At 43.0% G+C, this 23,005-nt stretch overlaps 1 protein-coding gene across 1 annotated transcript in view; it reads left to right on the plus strand.

The window, feature by feature from the left end:
* LOC311149978 (arf-GAP with coiled-coil, ANK repeat and PH domain-containing protein 3-like) overlaps positions 1-23,005 on the plus strand; it is a 94,071-nt gene that overhangs the window by 61,373 nt on the left and 9,693 nt on the right. Inside the window, exons 5-14 of the mRNA XM_084187198.1 lie at positions 8,824-8,882; positions 9,991-10,174; positions 11,629-11,673; positions 11,800-11,895; positions 12,573-12,647; positions 14,417-14,428; positions 21,236-21,351; positions 21,727-21,778; positions 22,396-22,496; positions 22,739-22,850. Coding sequence (XP_084043324.1) covers positions 8,824-8,882; positions 9,991-10,174; positions 11,629-11,673; positions 11,800-11,895; positions 12,573-12,647; positions 14,417-14,428; positions 21,236-21,351; positions 21,727-21,778; positions 22,396-22,496; positions 22,739-22,850 — 852 coding nt within the window. The remainder of the gene's footprint in view (positions 1-8,823; positions 8,883-9,990; positions 10,175-11,628; positions 11,674-11,799; positions 11,896-12,572; positions 12,648-14,416; positions 14,429-21,235; positions 21,352-21,726; positions 21,779-22,395; positions 22,497-22,738; positions 22,851-23,005) is intronic.

Genomic DNA, 23,005 nt, shown 5'->3' on the forward strand with positions numbered 1-23,005 from the left:
CTCTCTCTCTCTCTCTCTCTCTCTCGCTCTCTCTCTCTCTCTCTCTCTCTCTCTCTCTCTCTCTCTCTCTCTCGCTCTCTCTCTCTCTCTCTCTCTCTCTCTCTCTCTATCCCTCTCTCTCTCTTCCTCCCTCCCTCCCTCCCTCCCCCTCCTTCTCTCTGTTCCCCAAACTGTACCCACATACTCCAATCCCGATACAGTACTGAAAGTCCATAGAGACCAGGTAGCACTGAGCACAATGATACAGTATCATAACATCTTGAAATGCTAACATGGACAGACATTTACAAGGGTCTCCTATTCCCTTTAACACACGCCTGGGGGGTCAGTCTGACCTGTCTTTAAATGATTCAACATGCAGTAACATTTCATTCACAAATCATTCAATGTCTCTCTTTCTCATTGTTCTCTGTTATTTGATGGCTCTGTCCTGACTCTGTATGTGGTCGTGTAACTATGACCATCTGCCAATCAGCACACTGTCACACTGTCTTAAAGGAGACCCCCAGTAGATCAGAGGGCACGAGAGGTTTGGATATGGCATAGCAGCTGTCTTAGACTCCTTTAGTTGCTTTTGTAATGTGTACAGTCTGGAAAATGTGACAGTGGAGAGATGCAGCCAGTTATTTGACGGGAACGCTGTTACTGTGTAATGTTTGATGAAAACCGTTACACAGGTATTACAGTTAAAATACATGTTTCCTTTACTTGGAGATGTTTTGCAGAAGTTATACCTGTTCAGTTGGCTACACGAGAAGCATCAATGCAGTCACCAATTGCAATAACAACTTTGAATAGAGCAACAGAAAAACCACAGCGTTCACTGTATTTTTGGACATCTGGAGGCTAAGGGAGCATCTCCACAGACCTAGCTCAGACTTAGCTCCTGCCTTGAACCAAAAGCCCTGTAATGTATTGCTGTGTTGTTTCACCATCTCCCTCCAAACTCAGACCCCCTGCTCTCTATAGCTTCTTTGAAGTCCATTAGTCTAAACCCTGGTGCATGTTTGATGTTCCTGTTAGAGGAGCGTGAGCTTCACATTCCTTCTGAGGCCAGGAAAAGGGGCACGATAGCAAATCACCATTGCCTTTTCTATCAGGAGAGAGAGACTATATCTAGAGAGAAAGAGCAGCGTTATAAATGGGAGGTTAATGGGTGAGGTCACTGAGGCCAGAGTGAATTAAGAGTGTAGGAGCAACATGGATGGCCCCGTCTGACCCGGTTTTCATCATGCAGGCCAAGGTGCAATGTGAATCAGAGAAGCCAGCAAAACCTGAATCGGTCAGAGGAGCAGTGAAGTGATGAGTAAAACGGATACAGGTCATCACAGTGCTTGTCCGGGGCTACAGCAAAAATGTTTACTGTTGCGGGTACTCGAGGACTGGAGTTGGGAAACACTGGTTTACTGTAGGTACACCATTCATATCTTCGCTCTTGGCCTTGTGTAACTGGTAAAGCCAGTAGCATTACTGTCTGTCTGGTAGAGACTGGGGGGTGCTGCCCTTCACCTGGGAGAGAGTGTTGGACAGTCTGATGAACACCCAGCTGGGAGCACCCTTCTCCCTCTCAGTCTCCCCTCCCTCCATCCACTCTTAGTCTCTTCTCCTCACCCTGCTCTGCTCCCTCAGTCTCCCCTCCCTGCTCTCCCTCTCCTCCCCTCTCTATCTCCCATCCCTGCTCCCTCTAGTCCACATGAAAGCCAGCTTGCTGTACATTAGCATTACTGCACTCTTAGAATAAAGGGTTATTTGGCTGTACCCATAGGAGAACCCTTTTTGGTTCCATCAAGAAACCCAAAAGAGATCTACCTGGAACCAAAAAGGGTTCTCCTATGGGGACAGCCGAATAACCCTTTTAGGTTCTAGATAGCATATTTTGTTCTAAGAGTGTGGGTCTCAGTGGTGCTCTGTGTTGCTTTGATGTCTTGATTGAGGAGGAGCAGACCTAGGACATAGACAGGATTGATGGTGATACAGTATGTATGGTATGAAAGGAATCAGGGGGAATCTCTCTTTGGTCTTTCACATTATTTGACATATGAAAAATGCTTAAAGCTGCAATATGTAACATTTTGGGGCGACCTGACCAAATTCAAATAGAAATGTAGTTATAGATCTGTCATTCTCATTAAAAGCAAGTCTAAGAAGCGCTATATCTGTTCTAATACTGACCAAAAATATAAACGCAACATGTAAAGTGTTGGTACCATGTTTTATGAGCTGAAATAAAAGTTCCCTGAATGTTCTATATGCACAAAATGCTTATTTATCTCAAATTTTGTGCACAAATTTGTTTACATCCCTGTTAGTGAGCATTTCTGCTTTGCCAAGATAATCTATCCACCTGATAGGTGTGGCATATCAAGAAGCTGATTAAACAGCATGATCATTACACAGGTGTACCTTGTGCTGGGGACAATAAAAGGCCACTAAAATGTGCAGTTTTGTCTCACAAAACACTGCCACAGATGTCTCAAGTTTTAAGGGAGTGTGCAATTGGTGATGACTGCAGGAATGTCCACCAGAGCTTTTGCCAGAGAATGTAATGTTAATTTCTCTACCATAAGCCACCTCCAACGTCGTTTTAGAGAATTTGGCAGTACGTCTAACCGGCCTCACATCCGCAGTCCACATGTAACCATGCCAGCCCAGAACCTCCACATCCGGCTTCTTCACCCGTGGGATCGTCTGAGACCAGCCACCCGGACTGCTGATGAAACTGAGGAGTATTTCTGTCTGTAAGCCCTTTTGTGGGAAAAAAATCATTCTGATTGGCTGGGCCTGGCTCCCCAGTGGGTGGGCCTGGCTCACAAGTGGGTCGGCCTATGCCCACCCATGGCTGCACCCCTGCCCAGTCATGTGAAATCCATAGATTAGGGCCTAATTCATTTATTTCAATTGACTGATTTCCTAATATGAACTGTACCTCAGTAAAATTGTTGAAATTGTTGCATGTTGTGTTTATATTTTTGTTCAGTATATGTGCGCTATTTCTATGCTTCCCGTTCTTATGTTTTAGTTTTTGCATCTTTTACTTTCGGTTTTGTACACAAGGTTCAAACAGCTTAAAATACAATATTTTTGGTTATTGAAAATATATTTCACAGCGGTTTAGATGGTACAATGATTTTCTGCACTGCTTGTTTTGTCACATAAACTAAAGTTAGGTGAACTGCTACTTTTAGCAACCGGGAAATAGCGGAGCGATTTCTGCATATTGCACCTTTATAGTAATGATCTTTACACAGATCACCAGTCAAAGTTGCCATGTCCCCCTTCTGATCTGACGATAAGGGCTTTGCAGTTTTTATCATTGTAAAACTACTGTAGGTTTTCATCTTTTAGCTACATCTTTGGTTTCTTATCGACAAAGGGGCAGCATTTTGGAAGTGGCCTTTGAGTCTCCATGTGTCCATTCATTTCTTGACTCCAGCAGTGTTGCAAGAGATTAATGAATAAGAAATGATGAGGGGTACATCTGCAGCTTATGACATGCCCTTCAACCCCATATGAAGGGGGTGTGTGTGTGTGTACGTGCGTGTGTGTGTGTCTGTGTGTGTGGGTGGAGGGGCATGGCAGCTGCCACTGTGGGCACCCCTCCAGACTACTAAAAGACCCATACAAATGGGACCATTGAGTGCCAACTGCCCCTGTCACAGCCAACTCATTGTGCCCTCATAACCCATATTCATAACCCATATTCACAGTCATACCCATATTCATAACCCATATTCACAGTCATACACATGTGGGTAGAGAGACACATACACATGAAGGAGGCACACATGTCTAAAGGGAGCGCCCTGGCACTCTTCTCTCTCCACTTCCTGCTAATTCAGTTACTATGCCAGGCCAGGATAATCACCACAACAGAACAAACAAGCTAGGTTTGCTTGGAAGTAAGACACAAGCAAGCCAAGTAAAGCTCCCTTCTAAGCTCAGACACTAGGCCTGTTTTTTCTTCTCTGAGGGGTTCACAATATATTTCTCTGTCTTTTAGAACAACAAATCATCAAGGAAAACTGGGCCAATTGTTAAATAGTCACTGTTTCATTCAAGCGTGAAAGGTACATTTGAGTTGTTGATTAATTATTAATGTACTTATGTCTCTCGTAACATCCATTCTTTTAGAAATGGGGTGATGGTACCGATGTGGGAGAGGAAAAGAGAGACTGGGGAGAGACTGGGGGATGTGAGGGCTTATTGCCAAGTCTTAATGTAATAAAACAGTTACTGAACACTATTTATTTACACACAATCCCTGGATTATCTGCGGGGGGTACAGCAACGTGACCATCCAGAGCTGTGGAGCTGGATGCTGTAGACAAAGCATGAGGATGTGATGGGAAGGATTCCCATTCCAATCCCCATCACATTCCCAGTTAGGATCAGCCAGTAGGGATTCTCTGGATACTAGTCCAGGGCAAGGGAATGGGGTTCTGCTACATTTATATTGGATTCTCTACGTTAGTAAAATTCTGAAGTGGAATGCAGGATTCCCATCATGTTCCAGTTAGGATCAGCCAGTAGGGATTCTCTGGATACTGGTCCAGGGGAGTGGGATTGTGATACATTTAGATTGGATTCTCTACATTAGTAAAATTCTGAAGTGTGATGCCAAGTTCTGGTCTCTTGTTGATGGATGAGAGGACAGAGTGGGATTCTAGCATTCCACCAATAGCATTCCTGCAACCTTTCCATGCAGAGAGTTAGCTGTAATGCAGTTGATTGGTGATGATGACATGAACATGTATTGGGTTGACATCCATACAAGCATTATACTCCTATTTTCACCTCAACATAGTGTGAATTACACATATAAACAGTAGCCTAAATGTAGGGTAATCTTGCTGGGGGGAATGGGGAGTTTCGGGATCTTTTCCCCACGGCATCTTTCCCCCACGCTTTTCCATGGCATTTCCATTGTTTTGGTCGAGTTCCATTGACCTCTTTACCGCATCTATACAGCATTTCACTACAAAATAGATAAAGCCATCTACTATAAGTACAGTTGGGATCGGATTGCTTGGTGCTGAGTGGATTGGTGATATCTAATCTTTTGATTGCATCAAATATCCCCCTGTCCCAACATGCCTATGTAAGTGCAGTTGTGATCCCATTGTCTATACCCTCATTCTAGAGGTCTACTGTCAGGACATACAGGATATGTGTTTCACATTTCCCTGTTATTCTAGTCCATAGAAACTCTATCCACAACCCCTATTTCTGTCTTGAGAGATGGATCAGTGAACCAGCAGGCAGTCTCTCTCTCTCTTTCCGCAAACAGGGAGCACCTGTGGCATCTTGGCCTAATTAAGGCAAGGTATCTCCAGCCGCTCTGCCTCCACACACACAGGCTGCTGTCACCACAAAGCAGCTCAGGAATGCCACAGGCTGCACAAACCAACCCAACCGCCGAGCCGGGCTGGGCTAGGAAACCCCTCAGCACTTGTCTGTCTCCATAACACACACATGTGCACGCACACACACACACACACGCACGCATGCCTGGAGGCATGTTAACTACAAACCTCTCTACTTAAAACTCTGTGGAATACGTTATCCACCACAAACCTCCCCCAACTATACACCAACACGTCAGACGTACGTCCCATAAGGGTATCTAATCTGGCAAGCCCAATTTACTTATACAGTAGTGTTTATTGCCAGGCCCTGTTGATTGCATTTTGGTTGCCCGTGTGTCTGAAATTTCGCACGAGATTTCAATTCTCACTTGCTGTTTTGTGGCTTATTAACTTGGATCAGGCAAAGCAAATCAATCGACCACACACGGTGAGAGGCAGAGAGACGGAGAGAAAGAGAGAGAAAGACATTGCTGTTTAGTGTTTTCCCTCTGCCTCGCCAAGCTCTGCTGATTTACAGTGACAAAAGGTGGTCGGCGTCCGCCTCCCAACAAGCCGCTTCATCTGAGAGCGAGCCCACAAACCTTTAGAAGGGCCAGAAGCATCAAAGGCAGTACATTTACTGGACACAGTGAGGTGTAACCCTTGGATTAGCATATTTATGGCTGATTGGATGAGGCAGACTCTCGTTGTTAATCAAGAGGGGCGCTGGGTCCTGTCATGGTGGGAGAAAGACTACGCTTCCAAAAGGAAGGACTGTTCTGTTGCCCTTCTCTCTCTTATTCTCTCTCTCTCTCCCAGTCTCTCTCTCTCTTCCTTTCTCTTTCTCTGTCTATCTATGTCTCTCTCTCTCTCTCTCTCTCTCATGAATTGCCTTATTTGGACCCAGTGAAGTATATAGAGCAATAAAACTAACTGTGAAAATACACAGCTTATACCTTGTTAATTACACCCGTACACACTTTGTAGCATTGTGGTTACAACTTCTGGTCTTAACTTAACAAAATGACATGTTTTAAATGTGCCGTTTTGGCTCATGGTGGTGTTAGGTTTGCCATGCTGACGTATGAAGTCTTAAAGTCTTAATAAGGTCATCTTCTGACGTCATTGTAATTGTATGTTGATATTAGTTTTTTAGTTATTATTTAACTTTTATTTAACTAGGCAAGTCAGTTAAGAACTAATTCTTATCTACAATGACGGCCTACCAAAAGGCAAAAGGCCTCCTGCGGGGACGGGGGCTTGGATTAAAAATTAAAATATAGGACAAAACACACATCAAGACAAGAGAGACACCACAGCACTACATAAAGAGAGACCTAAGACAACAACATAGCATAGCTGCAACACATGACAACACAGCATGGCTGCAACACCTGACAACATAGCATAGCTGCAACACATGACAACACAGCATGGTAGCAACACATGAGAACACAGCATGGCTGCAACACATGACAACACAGCATGGTAGCAACACATGACAACACAGCATGGTAGCAACACATGACAACACAGCATGGTAGCAACACATGAGAACACAGCATGGTAGCAACACATGAGAACACAGCATGGCTGCAACACATGACAACACAGCATGGTAGCAACACATGACAACACAGCATGGTAGCAACACATGAGAACACAGCATGGCTGCAACACATGACAACACAGCATGGTAGCAACACATGAGAACACAGCATGGCTGCAACACATGACAACACAGCATGGTAGCAACACATGACAACACAGCATGGTAGCAACACATGAGAACACAGCATGGCTGCAACACATGACAACACAGCATGGCAGCAACATATGAGAACACAGCATGGCAGCAACACATGACAACACGTCATGGTAGCAACACATGACAACACAGCATGGTAGCAACACATGACAACACAGCATGGTAGCAACACATGACAACATAGCATAGCTGCAACACCTGACAACACAGCATGGCAGCAACACATGACAACACAGCATGGTAGCAACACATGAGAACACAGCATGGCTGCAACACATGACAACACAGCATGGTAGCAACACCTGACAACACAGCATGGCTGCAACACATGACAACACAGCATGGTAGCAACACATGACAACACAGCATGGTAGCAACACATGACAACACAGCATGGCAGCAACATATGAGAACACAGCATGGCAGCAACACATGACAACACAGCATGGTAGCAACACATGACAACACAGCATGGTAGCAACACATGACAACACAGCATGGCAGCAACACATGACAACACAGCATGGCTGCAACACCTGACAACACAGCATGGTAGCAACACATGACAACACAGCATGGTAGCAACACCATATGACATGCCTGATACATGCCTGATACACAGGCATGTTCTTTTCCATGTAATAAGATCAGTCAACGTTCTATTCAATGCATGTGCCATAGCTACAGTACTGTATGTGGTTTCTCTTCAATTGTGATGATTATGTAGTATACACTGATAAAAGAGAGAGTCATATAAAATATGCAACCAATCACGCCCACATTGCCTCATGACTTTAGAATGAGTGATAGGCTGTGTCATGAAAACCCCCCAATGCTATCCTACCATGGTTCAGCATGACGGCAACAGGTTTTGGAACCCTGGGGGTTGAAACATATCCAAAAAGAGAGGCTTTGCTTTGGTCAAGCCACTTTACATGGTCTCCCAAAAATCATCCCAAATCTGCCTTCTAATCCGGACACAGGCAGGCTCCCAGCTACCAATCACTCTGTCCCTAAGTTATAGAGAGGATGGGCCACCATCCACCCTACCTCTGATCTAACCCTGCTAATTGCTAAACATCAACATCAAATTCCATTGTTTTATGGACAAAACCAGAGAAGAACAATGTGCTTGATTGCATGTCTTTTCACCATGTACTGTTCTGTAGCTCTGGTGTAGATTCTGTAGCTGCAGTGCCGTCAAATTTGTACCCAAAGCCTCCTCCCCTCCCTCTCGCTCACTTCCACCCTCCCTCTCTGCCCCAATGACCTATTTTACTGCAGCCGCAGTGTGGCAGAAGCAATCAATGTGAATGTCCTCAGAAGAAGAGAGGAAAGGGGGGGGGGGGTTTGAATGAAGGAGAGGTTTTGTGGTGTGTGTGTGTTCATGTCTGAGTGTGTTTGTGCGCACATTAATGTTATTCATCTCACAATATTTGTATGCATGAAAAGGGTGATCTCAATTTTGTCTTACTGTATTTGCAATTTTGTATTGAATAAAATATAATTAAAGTGTTATAAATGCAGTCCTTTATCGCCCCCTGTTGGTTGAGATCATATTTTATTAAAGGACAATCAACAGCACTGCAAAATCAGAAACCTCTCAGTATCCACATTTGTGGGCACAAAATAAGTTACATACATGCTCAAAACATCTCACTCCACACTCCTGATCAACACATGTTAATGGAAACTCATTTTGTGTTTCAGATTCTGTTTGATCAAGCCCAGAGATCTGTGAAGCAGCAGTTACACACCTTTGTGAAAGAGTAAGTTTAAGACAGCTTTCTTCCATTGTCTCATACTGTTTCCCCTATATAGCTAGGTAGCTTGAGACCATTTTACACCTCCCCACCGCCTCTCCTTGTGGGGACTGGTACCTACCTAGGGGGAAAGAAGCATTTACAGATTTTTGATGTTGGTGCACCACATCAGAGGTGGGAAGCAGACAAACTATCCAGAGGCTCAGGGCCTTTTACCTGGGAAAGGTCAGGGGTCATGACCCTGCCCTTGTTGTTGTCTTAACTACAACCTCCTGGGAAAACCCCTAGTCTGACAGCAGACTGAACCCACAGTTCAGGGATTTATTACCCACTACCAATAGGAAGGTGAACTGGGGTGGATATGGAACATATATCAAACAAACTTAATTATCCTCGGTGAATCCTCCAACCACAAACAGTATTGCCATTTTCAACCATGTATTCAACATACCAGTCCTTAGTGAATCTGTCAATCATAATATTATACAGTATTGTCATTTTCAACCATGTAGTCCTCTTAAGGCATCAGCATGCTTCAGTTCGGCTGGCGGCTATCTGAAGTCGGCTAGGTGAACCGAACGAGTGTGCTCGCATATACCCTTAAAAGACCTTAGCTTGAAAAACTAGAAAAAAGCGGCAATAGTACTTTTTGTCAATTTTGAGATGCCGTAGCCTCAAAATAGTCATAATTAATCTAAGCTAACTCAAGAAATATGTCATTAATTTGGAAGTTTTTGCCAAGGAGATCTTAGTCGCGCGATTTTACATCTAAGATGTTTGGTGCAGTATATCTCAATGAAAACATTTGCATGAAAACGAGTCGTCTCTCATTGAATGACAATATTCAATGAGAATCCCTACAGTTGACCAATCACGGACGAAGGGGCGTAGACTTCAGCTGGCCTCAAGAAAAATGTCTGTGCCGGAAAACCCTTACCAAAGTCCAAAACTAACAAAAGCGTCACAAAATGTTGTAATAATATATGCACAAACTCTTCCGACTGGGAAGCAAGCCTTTACTCCTGTTATCTGATCAGGTTCAACTAAAGAAATCACATGAAGGGTCTGTTGTTTCTAGGACCCAATTTCAGTGTCCCAAATTTCTCATTCTCAGGGATGTCCGTAAATTCAAGGAGACCAAGAAGCACTTTGACCGTGTGCGTGAGGACATGGAGATTGCCCAGGTGAAGAATGCCCAGGCCCCCAGGAACAAACCTCACGAGGTGGAGGAGGCCACCGGAACACTCAGCATCACCAGGAAGTGCTTCCGACACCTGGCCCTCGACTACGTACTTCAGGTCAGAGATAGAGAACCGTAACCAGGGACAGTGGTGTAAAATACATTAAAGTACTACTTAAGTCGTTTTTGGGGGTATCTGTGCTTCACTTTACTATTTATATTTTTGACTACTTTTACTTTTACTTCACTACATTCCTAAAGAAAATATTGTACTTTTTACTCCATACATTTTTCCTGACAACCCAAAGTACTTGTTACATTTTGAATACATAGCAGAACAGGAAAATTGTGAAATTCACGCACTTATCAAGAGAACACGTGGTCATCCCTACTGCCTATGTTCTGGTGGACTAACTAAACACAAATTCATCTTTTGTAAATAATGTCTGAGTGTTGGATTGTGCCCCTGGCTATCCGTAAATGTTTTAAACAAGAAAATGGTGCCATCTGCTTTGCTTAATACAAGGAATTTGAAATGATTTATACTTTTACTTTTGATACTTAAGTATATTTGAGCAATTCAATTTACTTTTGATACTTAAGTATATTTAAAACCAAATACTTTCAGACTTTTACTCAAGTAGTATTTTACTGGGTGACTTTAACTTTTACTTGAGTCATTTTCTATTAAGGTATCTATACTTTTACTCAAGTATGACAAATGGATACTTTTTCCACCACTGACAACAGTAATTTAGACAGATGAGATGCCTTTGAATTAGAATAGAGTACCAATTGGATTAGTGAATTCACTGGCAGACCCTTAAAGATGGTGGAACAGTAAGTGTGCCCTTTATATGGGCATTGTTCTCAGTTAGGAAATTGTAGTCACACATTGTAGTTCAGCATGGTTTCAGCTCTGCATGCACACGTTGTCTCCTCTCCACTCAGTCTCTAGACAGCAACTCATTTACATCTGTCTCTAGGAACAGAGAACTGATGTGGTGTGATCGCTGTGGCTCCCTCTGTCTGCATAATGCATTGTGTCCCACGGCACTAACGTCCTCTGCTCTAATTTGTAGTGTATATTTGTGTTTGTGTATGTGTGTGTGAGATCCTGTTTGGTTTTAATTGGCTGAAGGCAGAGAAAGTCACGGTTGTGTCTGGAGATGTATTCTAGTGACCTCTCAAATGTAGCGCAAGATCTAATTTAGGTTTGCATCATTCATTAAGATAGCCAATGAGCTAAATTAATGGGTTTTTTTCTTCTAAAATGCCAACATGATGACCATAATTGGTTCATATAAAGGTCATTACAGTATCATATTGATTTAATGTGATTTTGTTCATAACATACAAAAAAGCTGAGAGACAGGCAGGACTGCAGGACACATGCAGTGCAGCACCCTAGTGTCGTAAATGGTAGGTCACTGTTCTGATAACAGTAAAATGTAACTATTGTCCACAAGAGGGAGATGTTTCAATGCACAGTAGTATCAGATAAGGCTGATTCTGGCTTCATTGTAACATACCAAATTACTCACTGTCACCCACTTCTTTCTCATCCTGCAGATTAACGTCCTGCAAGCCAAGAAGAAGTTTGAGATCCTAGATGCTGTAAGTGCCCTTAACGATCAGATCCATCACCATGGAGTACAGTTCTGTAGAGTGGTTTGTTGTTTTAAAAAACATAGCAATAATATATTGCTTATATTCCCCTGTCTGTCTCTCTTTCCCCTGCAGATGCTGTCCTTCATGCATGCCCAGTACTCCCTCTTTCAGCAAGGCTACAACCTGCTGGATGATATTGACCCCTACATGAAGAAGCTGGCTGCTGAGGTGAGCGTCACTATCACCCTCACTGTCCCCATCCAGAGCCACAGCCAGCCTACTGCTGTGCTGTTCTGTCAGGCCCTAAGCCCTGGTTCCTGATTGGTATTGGATTGGTTATGATTGAAAATATCGACCCAGGCAGAGTTGCATCACCAATGCTCTGTCTGCTGCTGTGCTGTCTGTTTACATAACAGTGCATTAGCCTTCTAATTTGGCTGTGTGAAACCGGGGACATTATCTGTTGAAAATCCCTGAATGTGCTGGGTGGTAGATGTAGGGGACATTATCTGTTGAAAATCCCTGAATGTGCTGGGTGGTAGATGTAGCAGATATACTGTAGTAGTAGAACCATAACAGTGTTAGTCAAAGACTTCAGCAGCATGGTATCCTCTCAGATGGAATATATGTACAGTATGCAGAATAGTGAAACAGACCTGAGTTGATGCTTCATAACACAACATTGACCTCTCACACGTCCTCGGGTTTGGGCGCTGCTAGTTCAAAGTCTTATAGTCCATTTCTGAGCTTCACTCTATCTGACGGCTATGCTTTCATGTTGGAATTGCCAATGCTTAAAATGAAGCGCTTCCATGGATATTCCTTGGCTGAACCTCTTCTCTACTCACACATCTCAGCTATGTGATCAACCTCATCTGAGTGTGTTTTATAAATCTTGTTTCCAGTTGGATCAGTTGGTGATTGATTCGGCCATGGAGAAGAGGGATATGGAACACAAGCACGCCATCATACAGCAGAGGGTAAGCAAGCAGCTATTTCACTCTTTCTGCTTCTCTGGAAGTTGGCCAGGTCTGGGTCAGGGAATCTTGAGTTTGCTAGCCTGGTCCCATATTGTATGTGCCATAGCCATCACTGCTCTATCGTTGCCATGCACGTATGACTTGATAATGATGGAAGAGTTGTAGGGGACCAGGGCTAGGATAGTCTTCTGTGAGTACCCACTGTATATAGCTTCGTTATTGTTATGCAATTTTATTGTGTTATTATTTTTTTTTATTTTTTACTTTATTTAGTTAATATTTTCTGAACTGCATGTGACAAATAACATTTGATTTGATTTGATGTCTGTGGTGGGACTAGGCTGGGAGTTTGGCTGTGGTTTAGGAAACACATCAGAGCTTCCTCCAATACTGAGTTCACCACCTGGCTACTGTTATGACTGGGGGATTAGGAAGGAGACTGGTGAGCGTTTGATTAGTCTGCCTCAGAAAGGCCAGTCGTTGGTTTAACCGTGGAATTAAGTGTTTTAAGAGGCTAATCCCAGTGTTGTCTACTGTAAATAAGAATGTTCAGATCTTGTGGTGTATGCTAGGCTAGCTAATCATTGAGATTTGTGGCCCTAACTGTGAGTTTTTGTTGTGCTGACATTTGAAATGTGGGTTCTTTCCATTCAGTACTCATAGGCTGCGTTTACACAGGCAGCCCAATTCTGATCTTTATTTCCACTAATTGGTCTTTTGACCAATTAGATCAGCTCTGAAAAAGAGCTGATATGAAAAGATCTGATGTGATTGGTCAAAACACCAATTAGTGGGGAAAAATATCAGAATTGGGCTGCCTGTGTAAGCGTAGCCATAGTGCCTCTGTTATTTTAGTGCTTTAACTGATAATTTAGGTCTCAGATGCAGGTCCACTGAGCCATGCTACATTTACTGACACAAATGTATCCGTCTGCGTGCTGTCAGTTTGCTGTGAAACTGGCAGCAAACAGACAGATACATTTGGGGCAAGTTGAAATTAGAATATTAAAGATCTGTTTGTGCTATCCTTCCAACTTCTACGACAATGACCATGAGTTGGCAAGTCAGCACAAACAGATCTGTTACCAGGCTAGTCATGTTCTGTTTGTGAATGAATAATCCCTGGCCTGTTGAGTGGGACTTCCTGAGGTCCTCATGATCTCCATACGAATGAGACACTGCAGTCTCCAGTCTCAGGGTACTGAGCCCCAGGAACAATACTTACTTACCTCAGGAAGGATCAGTGGCCATCTGTCCATCCGCCTGCAGACAGCCAAGCAGGCAGCCAGACAGACAGGCAGCCAGGCAGGCAACGCTGGACACCCCACTAACACCAGACCACTGCCTGTAGTCTGGAGACAGACAGAGAAACAGGAGGCGGCAGATTGGATATGGGCCCGGCAGTTTTTTATCTGTTTATGCCTGAAAACCAGTGTATTTTCAGGCAAAACCAGTGTCAAACTAACACAAGTTAGTTGTGTGCGTGTTAGCCTGTGAGCATGATGTCAGCATCTGATCACAAAGAAAATGTAGGCTGTTTTTATAGGGCTGGTCATTTTAAAGAGGAGCTCAAATATCAGGGACACTGGCTTGTAGAGTCAGATTATGAGACACTGGAAGGCCAATAAATAGGATTATAATCTGAGGTACAATGAGGCAGTTGAGATTATTTTATTATCACACCCTCAATTGGTCTGCTATGTCCTCTTGCATGTTATAATGCTGCCCTCTCTCTCTCTCTCTAACCATGCTGCGATCTGCTCTACCAGACCCTCATGCAGGTGAGTACATTTTATACTTCACATGCTTGTTGTCTGCTTCTTGTGAGAGACTGATTGCAGACATACAGCACAGCTCAGAAGTGCCCCTGGAGAAAATTAGCCAACCCCTTTGAAGTTATCTTAAGCACTAGTGTGTGGGGCTGCAGAGGCATACAACAGTACCATGTGAATCATTTATATGAAGCAATCAGATCCTCAGCGCTGACTGCTATAGGCATAGCATAGGATAGTATAGCGAATACAGTCGTTTGTTCTGATGTGGATAGCTCTGTTCTCATTTATTCTCTTCTGTTCAGAAGTGTTCTGCTGAATGATTCTCTGGGTGTTTTGTAGATTCCCTGAGGTAAAGAAAGGTTGAACCTTATTGATGGACTTTTTGACAGATATTTGTTCTTAATCTAATACTATTGGGAAATGTGTTTGTTATCACACCACTTCAAGCATCATCTTCTAGCTCAGCTTTGGCATTTGACAAAATCAGTAGAGGCCTTATTACAACGGGCGCCATTTTGTGTGTTCCCTTCCCCTCCCTGAAGTCATACTCCGCTCTGAACGTGTTAAATATCACAGGGGTTTGTTTGTTCTCATCACATCTGGACATGAGCAATAACCCTTGTGTAAACATACATGGGACAATGGGGCACCTCTGGCATTACCAGCAGAGAGGAGAATACAGTGCTGCCACCAAGTGTGACCGGAGCTCTCTGGTAAACAGAGCAGGGAAAGCCTGTAAATGTCAACCCCCTGAGAGGTCTTATTCATTTCTAACAGTGGGTTTAATGGAGGAACTCTGTCTGGGGCAAGTTTTATGTGTAGTGTGTAACCACCATACATCTCTCCGGCTCTACACTAATGCAGTACCATCACAACATTCTAGGCTACTGTTCCTCTAGCAATAGCTTGTTAATGAATTGGCTAATAATAAATAAATAAAACATTTTGATCATACTAAATAATTACCTTTCAGTACTTTAATATGCAGATTTAAGGAGTCCTGAGGTTGCTAAACAATCTCTTTATATTTTAGGCTATCACAAGCATTAGCAGCTTATTGCAGGATTGTGATTTCAAATACTTAATAGGCTAATTTGTCTGTGAAAGTCGTGGTTAGGGGAATGAGAATGTGGGAGTTATTTTTCACCAGTGTTGTACAGTGTCCACAAACACAGATGGGCTTGGTTCCATGGTAACTGTTTCTCGTGGCAACAGCGTAAGGAGAGCTAAATAAACCAGGTGGGCTCAGGATTAGGGCAGACAAGCTGTTGTGTTGTGGGTGGGGCTGAGGATGAGGCTGAGGGCTGGTAAGGCAAGGTACCAGGTTAGTCAGTGGTAGTCACTGGCTGGCTGCAGACAATAGTGGTGTAGTACAGTGCCTTGCAAAATATTCATCCCCCTTGGCGTTTTTCCTATTTTGTTGCAATACAACCTGTAATTTAAATGGATTTTTATTTGGATTTCATGTAATGGACATACACAAAATAGTCCAAATTGGTGAAGTGAAATGAAAAAAATAGCTTGTTTCAAAAAATTAAAAAAATAAAATAACGGAAAAGTGGTGCGTGCATATGTATTCACCCCCTTTGCTATGAAGCCCCTAAATAAGATCTGGTGCAACCAATTACCTTCAGAAGTCACATAATTAGTTAAATAAAGTCCACCTGTGTGCAATCTAAGTGTCACATGATCTGTCACAAGATCTCAGTATATATACACCTGTTCTGAAAGGCCCCAGAGTCTGCAAAACCACTAAGCAAGGGGCACCACCAAGCAAGCGACACCATGAAGACCAAGGAGCTCTCCAAACAGGTCAGGGACAAAGTTGTGGTGAAGTACAGATCAGGGTTGGGTTATAAAAAAAATATCAGAAACTTTGAACATCGCACGGAGCACCATTAAATCCATTATTAAAAAATGGAAAGAATATGGCACCACAACAAACCTGCCAAGAGAGGGCCACCCACCAAAACTCACGGACCAGGCAAGGAGGGCATTAATCAGAGGCAACAAAGAGACCAAAAATAACAGAGCTGGGCTTCACAGAAGAGTGGCCAGAAAAAAGCCTTTGCTTCAAGAAAAAAATAAGCAAACACGTTTGGTGTTCGCCAAAAGGAATGTGGGAGACTCCCCAAACATATGGAAGAAGGTACTCTGGTCAGATGAGACTAAAATTGAGCTTTTTGGCCATCAAGGAAAACGCTATGTCTGGCACAAACCAAACACCTCTCATCACCCCGAGAACACCATCCCCACAGTGAAGCATGGTGGTGGCAGCATCATGCTGTGGGGATGTTTTTCATCGGCAGGGACTGGGAAACTGGTCAGAATTGAAGGAATGATGGATGGTGCTAAATACAGGGAAATTCTTGAGGGAAACCTGTTTCAGTCTTTCAGAGATTTGAGACTGGGACGGAGGTCCACCTTCCAGCAGGACAATGACCCTAAGCATACTGCTAAAGCAACACTCGAGTGGTTTAAGGGGAAACATTTAAATGTCTTGGAATGGCCTAGTCAAAGCCCAGACCTCAATCCAATTGAGAATCTGTGGTATGACTTAAAGATTGCTGTACACCAGTGGAACCCATCCAACTTGAAGGAGCTGGAGCAGTTTTGCCTTGAAGAATGGGCAAAAATCCCAGTGGCTAGATGTGCCAAGCTTATAGAGACATATCCCAATAGACTGGCAGCTGTAATTGCTGCAAAAGGTGGCTCTACAAAGTATTGACTTTTGGGGGGGGGGTGAATAGTTATGCACGCTCAAGTTCTTTTTTTTTGTCTTATTTCGTGTTTGTTTCATAAAAAATATTTTCCATCTTCAAAGTGGTAGGCATGTTGTGTAAATACAATGATACAACCCCCCCCAAAATCCATTTTAATTCCAGGTTGTAAGGCAACAAAATAGGAAAAATGCCAAGGGGGGTGAATACTTTTGCAAGCCACTGTATGTCACTGCAGACAGACTGGCTAATCAGTGCCACCAACTGTCCTGTCCTGGCCAGGGCCCATGTGGCATAGAGGGAGGGGCATACATGTCTCCCTTCACCAGGTGGATGAGATATCAGGACGTTCCTTCCCAGTCTGTTTAGTTTAGTGTAGTCTACTTTAGTGTGTTGTTGCCTCATTTGAAATGAGCTTTGGCTGATCCTTATCAAAATCTCCATCTTGCAGTATTTATGTATAGTTTTATCAGCTGCATGATATAGGCCACATACACTGCTGTGATTGCTGTTGAGACTGGACCGTTAAATGGCATATGCTGAGGTGAATGAGTACATAGACATTAATAAATAACCGTGGTAAAAAGTCTCAACATATTTCTGTGTAAACTGTCTCAAATAGCATAGGGCAAGACTACACTTACTTAGTAGGCTAAAGTGCGCATTTCATTACCCATTCAGGCGCTAACTGATACTCCTTGATAGTCCTGAAATTCTCTCCCCTTAAGTCCTACTTGGAACAATATCAGAGAGGGGTTTTCCAAGGGAACTTAGCACATACTTAACCAAAGGGATCCTAAGATAGTGCTCATGATGAGAATGACGAGGTTAATATCTTACACATTCACATTTCAGTCAAGCAGAGTCTCTCTCTATCCAATATCCAAGGGAGGGGTAATGGCAGAGTACATCAATAGTGGGCATTGTCTGTCCAGAGGAAAGCCTGTGGAGAGTCTGACACCCATGTAGCTTGGCTCTGACCGATGGAGACCCAGGGCTTTGATATTGGAGAGTGTTGAGGGGTTCCTTCTCAAAATTACATAAATATGTCCTTAGTATGTCCTATAACTTCTTAGAATGGAGAGAAAAACATCATCATAAACCCTCCACAGCTCTGTACTCAGAAGCCTATGACCTCTGCCCTATGACCTCTGCCCTCTGCCCTCTGCTGGAATTAATGGTTTTCACCAGCATGGATTACAACATACATTCTAATCTGGCAATTGATGGGAATTAATATAGTCTCCTTTATTTACTTACCAAATAAAACACAAATGTCCTCCCAGTCCTCCTCCTCCCCAGCTACTGGCATTCAGACAAGGATCAGCTCATATAACCTAAGTTTAGGCTGTTAAGTTACGGGACACAAGAAAGCTCTAACAGTAAATAAATAAATAAAATGTTAAAGTTAAAGTAGCCTTAAGTGCATTTATTGTAAACCATTTGGTGTCTTTTGGTTTTTAAACATGGTGGCCCACCTGACAACATTTCTAATAAGATGCTCTGTTTCTATTCATGTTGAATTATTTACTGCCAGTCATTTTCCCTCTGCATGATGCCAGATCATTAATAAGGAATGGCCTTTATGGTTCGGTTAGCCTGCATAGAGAAAATATTTTCCCCCTTTTCTTAACATGTGTTGGGTTACTCTAAGGGCATTATGTTTATGGTAAGGATTACAATTCTTAAAGGCTACTGGAAATTGATAAGTGCGTATTTGTGTAGACTAGACTATATGGTAAATGTGCTGTTACTGTTTCCGTAGTGGCTTGCATTTAGTTAGTTTACTCTTTGCTCGGGTAGATGGCAAATAGGCTCATAGCTTCTCAGTGGTGATTGCTTGATTAACTGGGCTGGTTGCCAGATGGAATCCTAGGGACGTGGGTCGGGCTCCACTTCTTGAGCGCTGCAGAACACGCACGGGGTCCGAGTGTTGAGGAGTCGTAAAAGTGTCCAAACAGCACAGCGTGGATTCTGGTGTCACTTTAACAATCTGCCAGTCTTTGGGTCTAGAGCGACTGAAGGCTACTCTGATTTGGAAGTTCGACGTGCCGTGAATAAACTGGCAGCTGTATGATAATAAGCGCTAATCCAAAGACCCACACAGTGACGGCAGCAGGCAGGTGCTATTGTGGAGCGCGCACATGTCTGAATAGGGGAATTATGCACGATGCGGTACTGACAGTCCCAGAATCTATCACTGTTCAGAGGACTTAACGGACGTTTCATTTGTAACTCGATAGAGATGCCTATTCACTGAGCATTTGATTAGATTTCCTAGATTTTCTGTTATATTTTTGTTTGCCTATTTACATGTCCAATGCTGGATCATTTTAAACGTTTGAAAATGAAGATATTTGGAAGGTTGGACCACACTCTGGTGGGTTGAGTTTTATTTTGTAGTCTACTTTACTAATAATTTAGTCACTTCTACATTGTATTGTTTTGATTACATTTGCATTATGTTGCTTTATGGAGAGTTGACCTTTTGTGAAGAGAGGAGACCCATCATTCGAATAGTGATATTTTTGTGTGTCATAAAAATATTACTGTTTTTTAATTGTTGTCATGACTTGGTGGAGTATTGAACAGCATATTAGAAATAGGCTAGTTTATGGTAAACTGCAATACATTGTAAGATCAGACTGTAACAACAAATTGTACAATGCATATTTGTGTATGACAAAAGGAGAGAGATTTAAGAAGTAGTTGTATTACTAAAAAATGGAGTGAATAGTAGTTGATGGCGTGCTGCCCTGCTCAGTGCTGCTAATACCCTGTTATGAAACTCAACCGATCACAGTGTGCCTGATGAGATCTGACTGTGTGCACCATCACTGGCATTCCTTTATCTAGGTCAGCTATGGAGATATTCTTAATCATCCTAAAAGAAAGGGAATACAGATTGGACAGAGTCATCAATCCTTCACTGTTTGTTGCTTTTCATTAGAGAACTCATTATTTAGATGGAGCTTGACCAGGATGGGAAGATTGTGTTTAATAGGCTGTTTGTGTATTTGTCATGAAAAATAACCCAAACTGAAGCGAAATCAATGTTCTGTACCTATTCACCTGTCCATCGGTGGGTGTCACAGGCAAAGTTTCAGGACATCTAATGATTCTAATCTAATACTTAGATTATTTCTTAACATTCGTCTCACAAAGGACCACCATATTTATTCTCTGAGAACTCTTTCATCAAGACTCTATTCACTAATGAGACAATGGTGCCTTGGCAGATGAAGCTTTACCACTGTGATGTAATGTTGTTAATGGGCCCGACAAAACACAGGCACTAAAATTGTTATTTATTTCTGTTGAAGGCATGGTAGCTGTTATGTACATGTTGGTCTGTTTTGTGAGACATGCCTTTATCTCAAGAATGATGCACATCATAGCTACTGCTAACTAAATTAAACCAAATTACTGTCTGACTTGGCACAATGATTCAGCTGAGACTGGAACTAACTGACTGCACTAGGACACTGAACCTCAAGTAGCTGGCTTTCACTGTGTAGTTGGCGTAAATTAAGAATCTGTGAAAAGGGTAGGAGGTAGTCATTTCTCTTCAGCCAGAAGACGCTTACACAACCATTTGCGTCACAGTGAACATCTCAGATGGGAGTTCCTAAAGGGCACAGTTTACACATCACATGCGCACACACGTGATTGTGTTAAAATGACTGCACAATGTATGCATCTTTCTTGGAGGGCTTATATCACATCCTGATCTTATGTGATGTCATAGTTCAACAAAGCGCAGAAGAGACTCCAGTTTAGTGGTTCTCAAACCTCTCCTTTGGAAGCCCTAGACTTTTCACAATGTTGTTTTAGCCCTGAACTAACTCACCTGATTCCATTTATGAAGGGATTGTTGAATAGTTGACTAATTGAATCAGGTGTGCCAGCTCTGGAATCGATCAAACACATGGAACGGCTGGGGTCCCCAACGAGGGGTTTGAGAACCACTGCTCCAGTCACTGTCCCTCTCTAATGCGTTCCCTCACTGACAGTGAAATACCCTCAATTTTTCCTATGTTGAGTGGCAACAGGGTTAACTTGGGGTTCCCTTTGTCTCTCTCAACTCTGACAGGACTTCTCGTATGACGACTCAAAGGTGGAGTTGTTCAACGTGGATGCTCCCAATGGCGTGGTGATGGAGGGGTACCTGTTCAAGAGGGCGAGCAATGCTTTCAAGACCTGGAACAGGTAACTAGATGACTGACAAGTAGCTATCACTAAACCAGCCACACTCTGGCGTCAAATCTATATATGCAGTATGGCAGTAATCCTTTTGATTTGATCTCTAACTTAGCAATGGTATGTTTTGTGGATTTTGTATAGGATTTCTAGACATGCCATAGAGAACTAAAGAAATACTTAGATTATATCTGTAAATATAGTCTATTCACTAGGAAACCAATGGCCATACTTGCTAGCATTGGGTTACCTTGGTTAGAGAGAGACCCCCATTTCCAGTGAGTTCACGTAGTAGGAAATAGTTTAGTGGAGATCTATACTATATACTGCCTGTAGAAACATATCCATTTAACATCCATCTGTTATTCATTTCTTGTTTTTCAGGCGTTGGTTTTCCATCCAGAACAGTCAGCTGGTCTATCAGAAGAAGCTGAAGGCAAGTCCACATAACCACTAGCTACCATCTCTATAGGTCCCTGGGGGGGGGGGGGGGGGGGGAGGGAGGTTAAGTGCAACTTTAATGGGTTATAGAGCTGCTCTGAAAGTCACAGTGATCTACATTGGCGAAATGCAACCCTCCCTCATTTAACTCTGACTGCATTAGGGCAGAGGACCATTACAGGATACTCCTCAGAGTCCTGTCCAAAGACTACGATGGATGGCTGTATGTGTTAACCCCATCCTACGCCCTTACATAGACCCGCACATTAATCCATAGTGGGATATAGCCCCGTGTAGCTCAGTTGATAGAGCATGGCGCTTGCAACGCCAGGGTTGTGGGTTCATTTCCCATGGGGGGCCAGTATCAAAAAATGTATGCACTCACTAACTGTAAGTCGCTCTGGATAAGAGCGTCTGCTAAAATGACAAAAAATGTAAAATATAGAATGTGAGCGTCAGTGTACCCATATGCACATTGGATTAAAAGGGAAAAGGTGCTCAACTTGGAAATCCAAATGACATGTCTTACTTACTCCAGGACACAGTGGACATAATGTTGGTGTGGTGACCTGATTGACTGACCGTGCCTTTTTCACTGTTACTGACCAATAGGATTCCCTGACAGTGGTGGTAGAGGACCTCAGGCTTTGCTCTGTCAAGCCCTGTGAGGACATCGAGAGGAGGTTCTGCTTCGAGGTCGTCTCCCCCACCAAGTATGTTCTTGTTAGTGCCCTTATATTAAGGAATTGACTGTAACTCAATTCACCTTTATTCCAAGGGATTTTTCTTATACATTCATTCAATGTATTGAAATCCCTTGAGGTGAAACTTTAAGAAAATGTCCATTAAGATTTCTTCTGAAGTATTCTCCTTCTTCTAAGAGGGTCAAGGGCTATAGTGTTGTACTGTTGGGAGACTGTGTGCTGTAATATGAGGCTGTCTTTCCATTCTAAAGGAGCTGTATGCTCCAGGCAGAGTCAGAGAAGCTTCGGCTAGCCTGGATCCAAGCAGTGCAGGCCAGCATTGCCTCAGCATACAGGGAGAGCCCAGACTACCATTATGTCGAGGTCAGTTGGTCCATCTATCTAAAACCTAACTGTCAAACAAATGCTAATATTCTCTTCACTTTTTCATCACGACACATAAGCTTATATGCTTGCATGAAGTGATAAAATCAAGACTCTCATGCCTCAGAGAATGATGCTTGCATCTCTTTGTTACG

The sequence above is a fragment of the Coregonus lavaretus genome, assembly GCF_964263955.1.
Source record: "Coregonus lavaretus genome assembly, chromosome: 22".
NCBI classification, from domain to species: Eukaryota; Metazoa; Chordata; class Actinopteri; order Salmoniformes; family Salmonidae; genus Coregonus; species Coregonus lavaretus.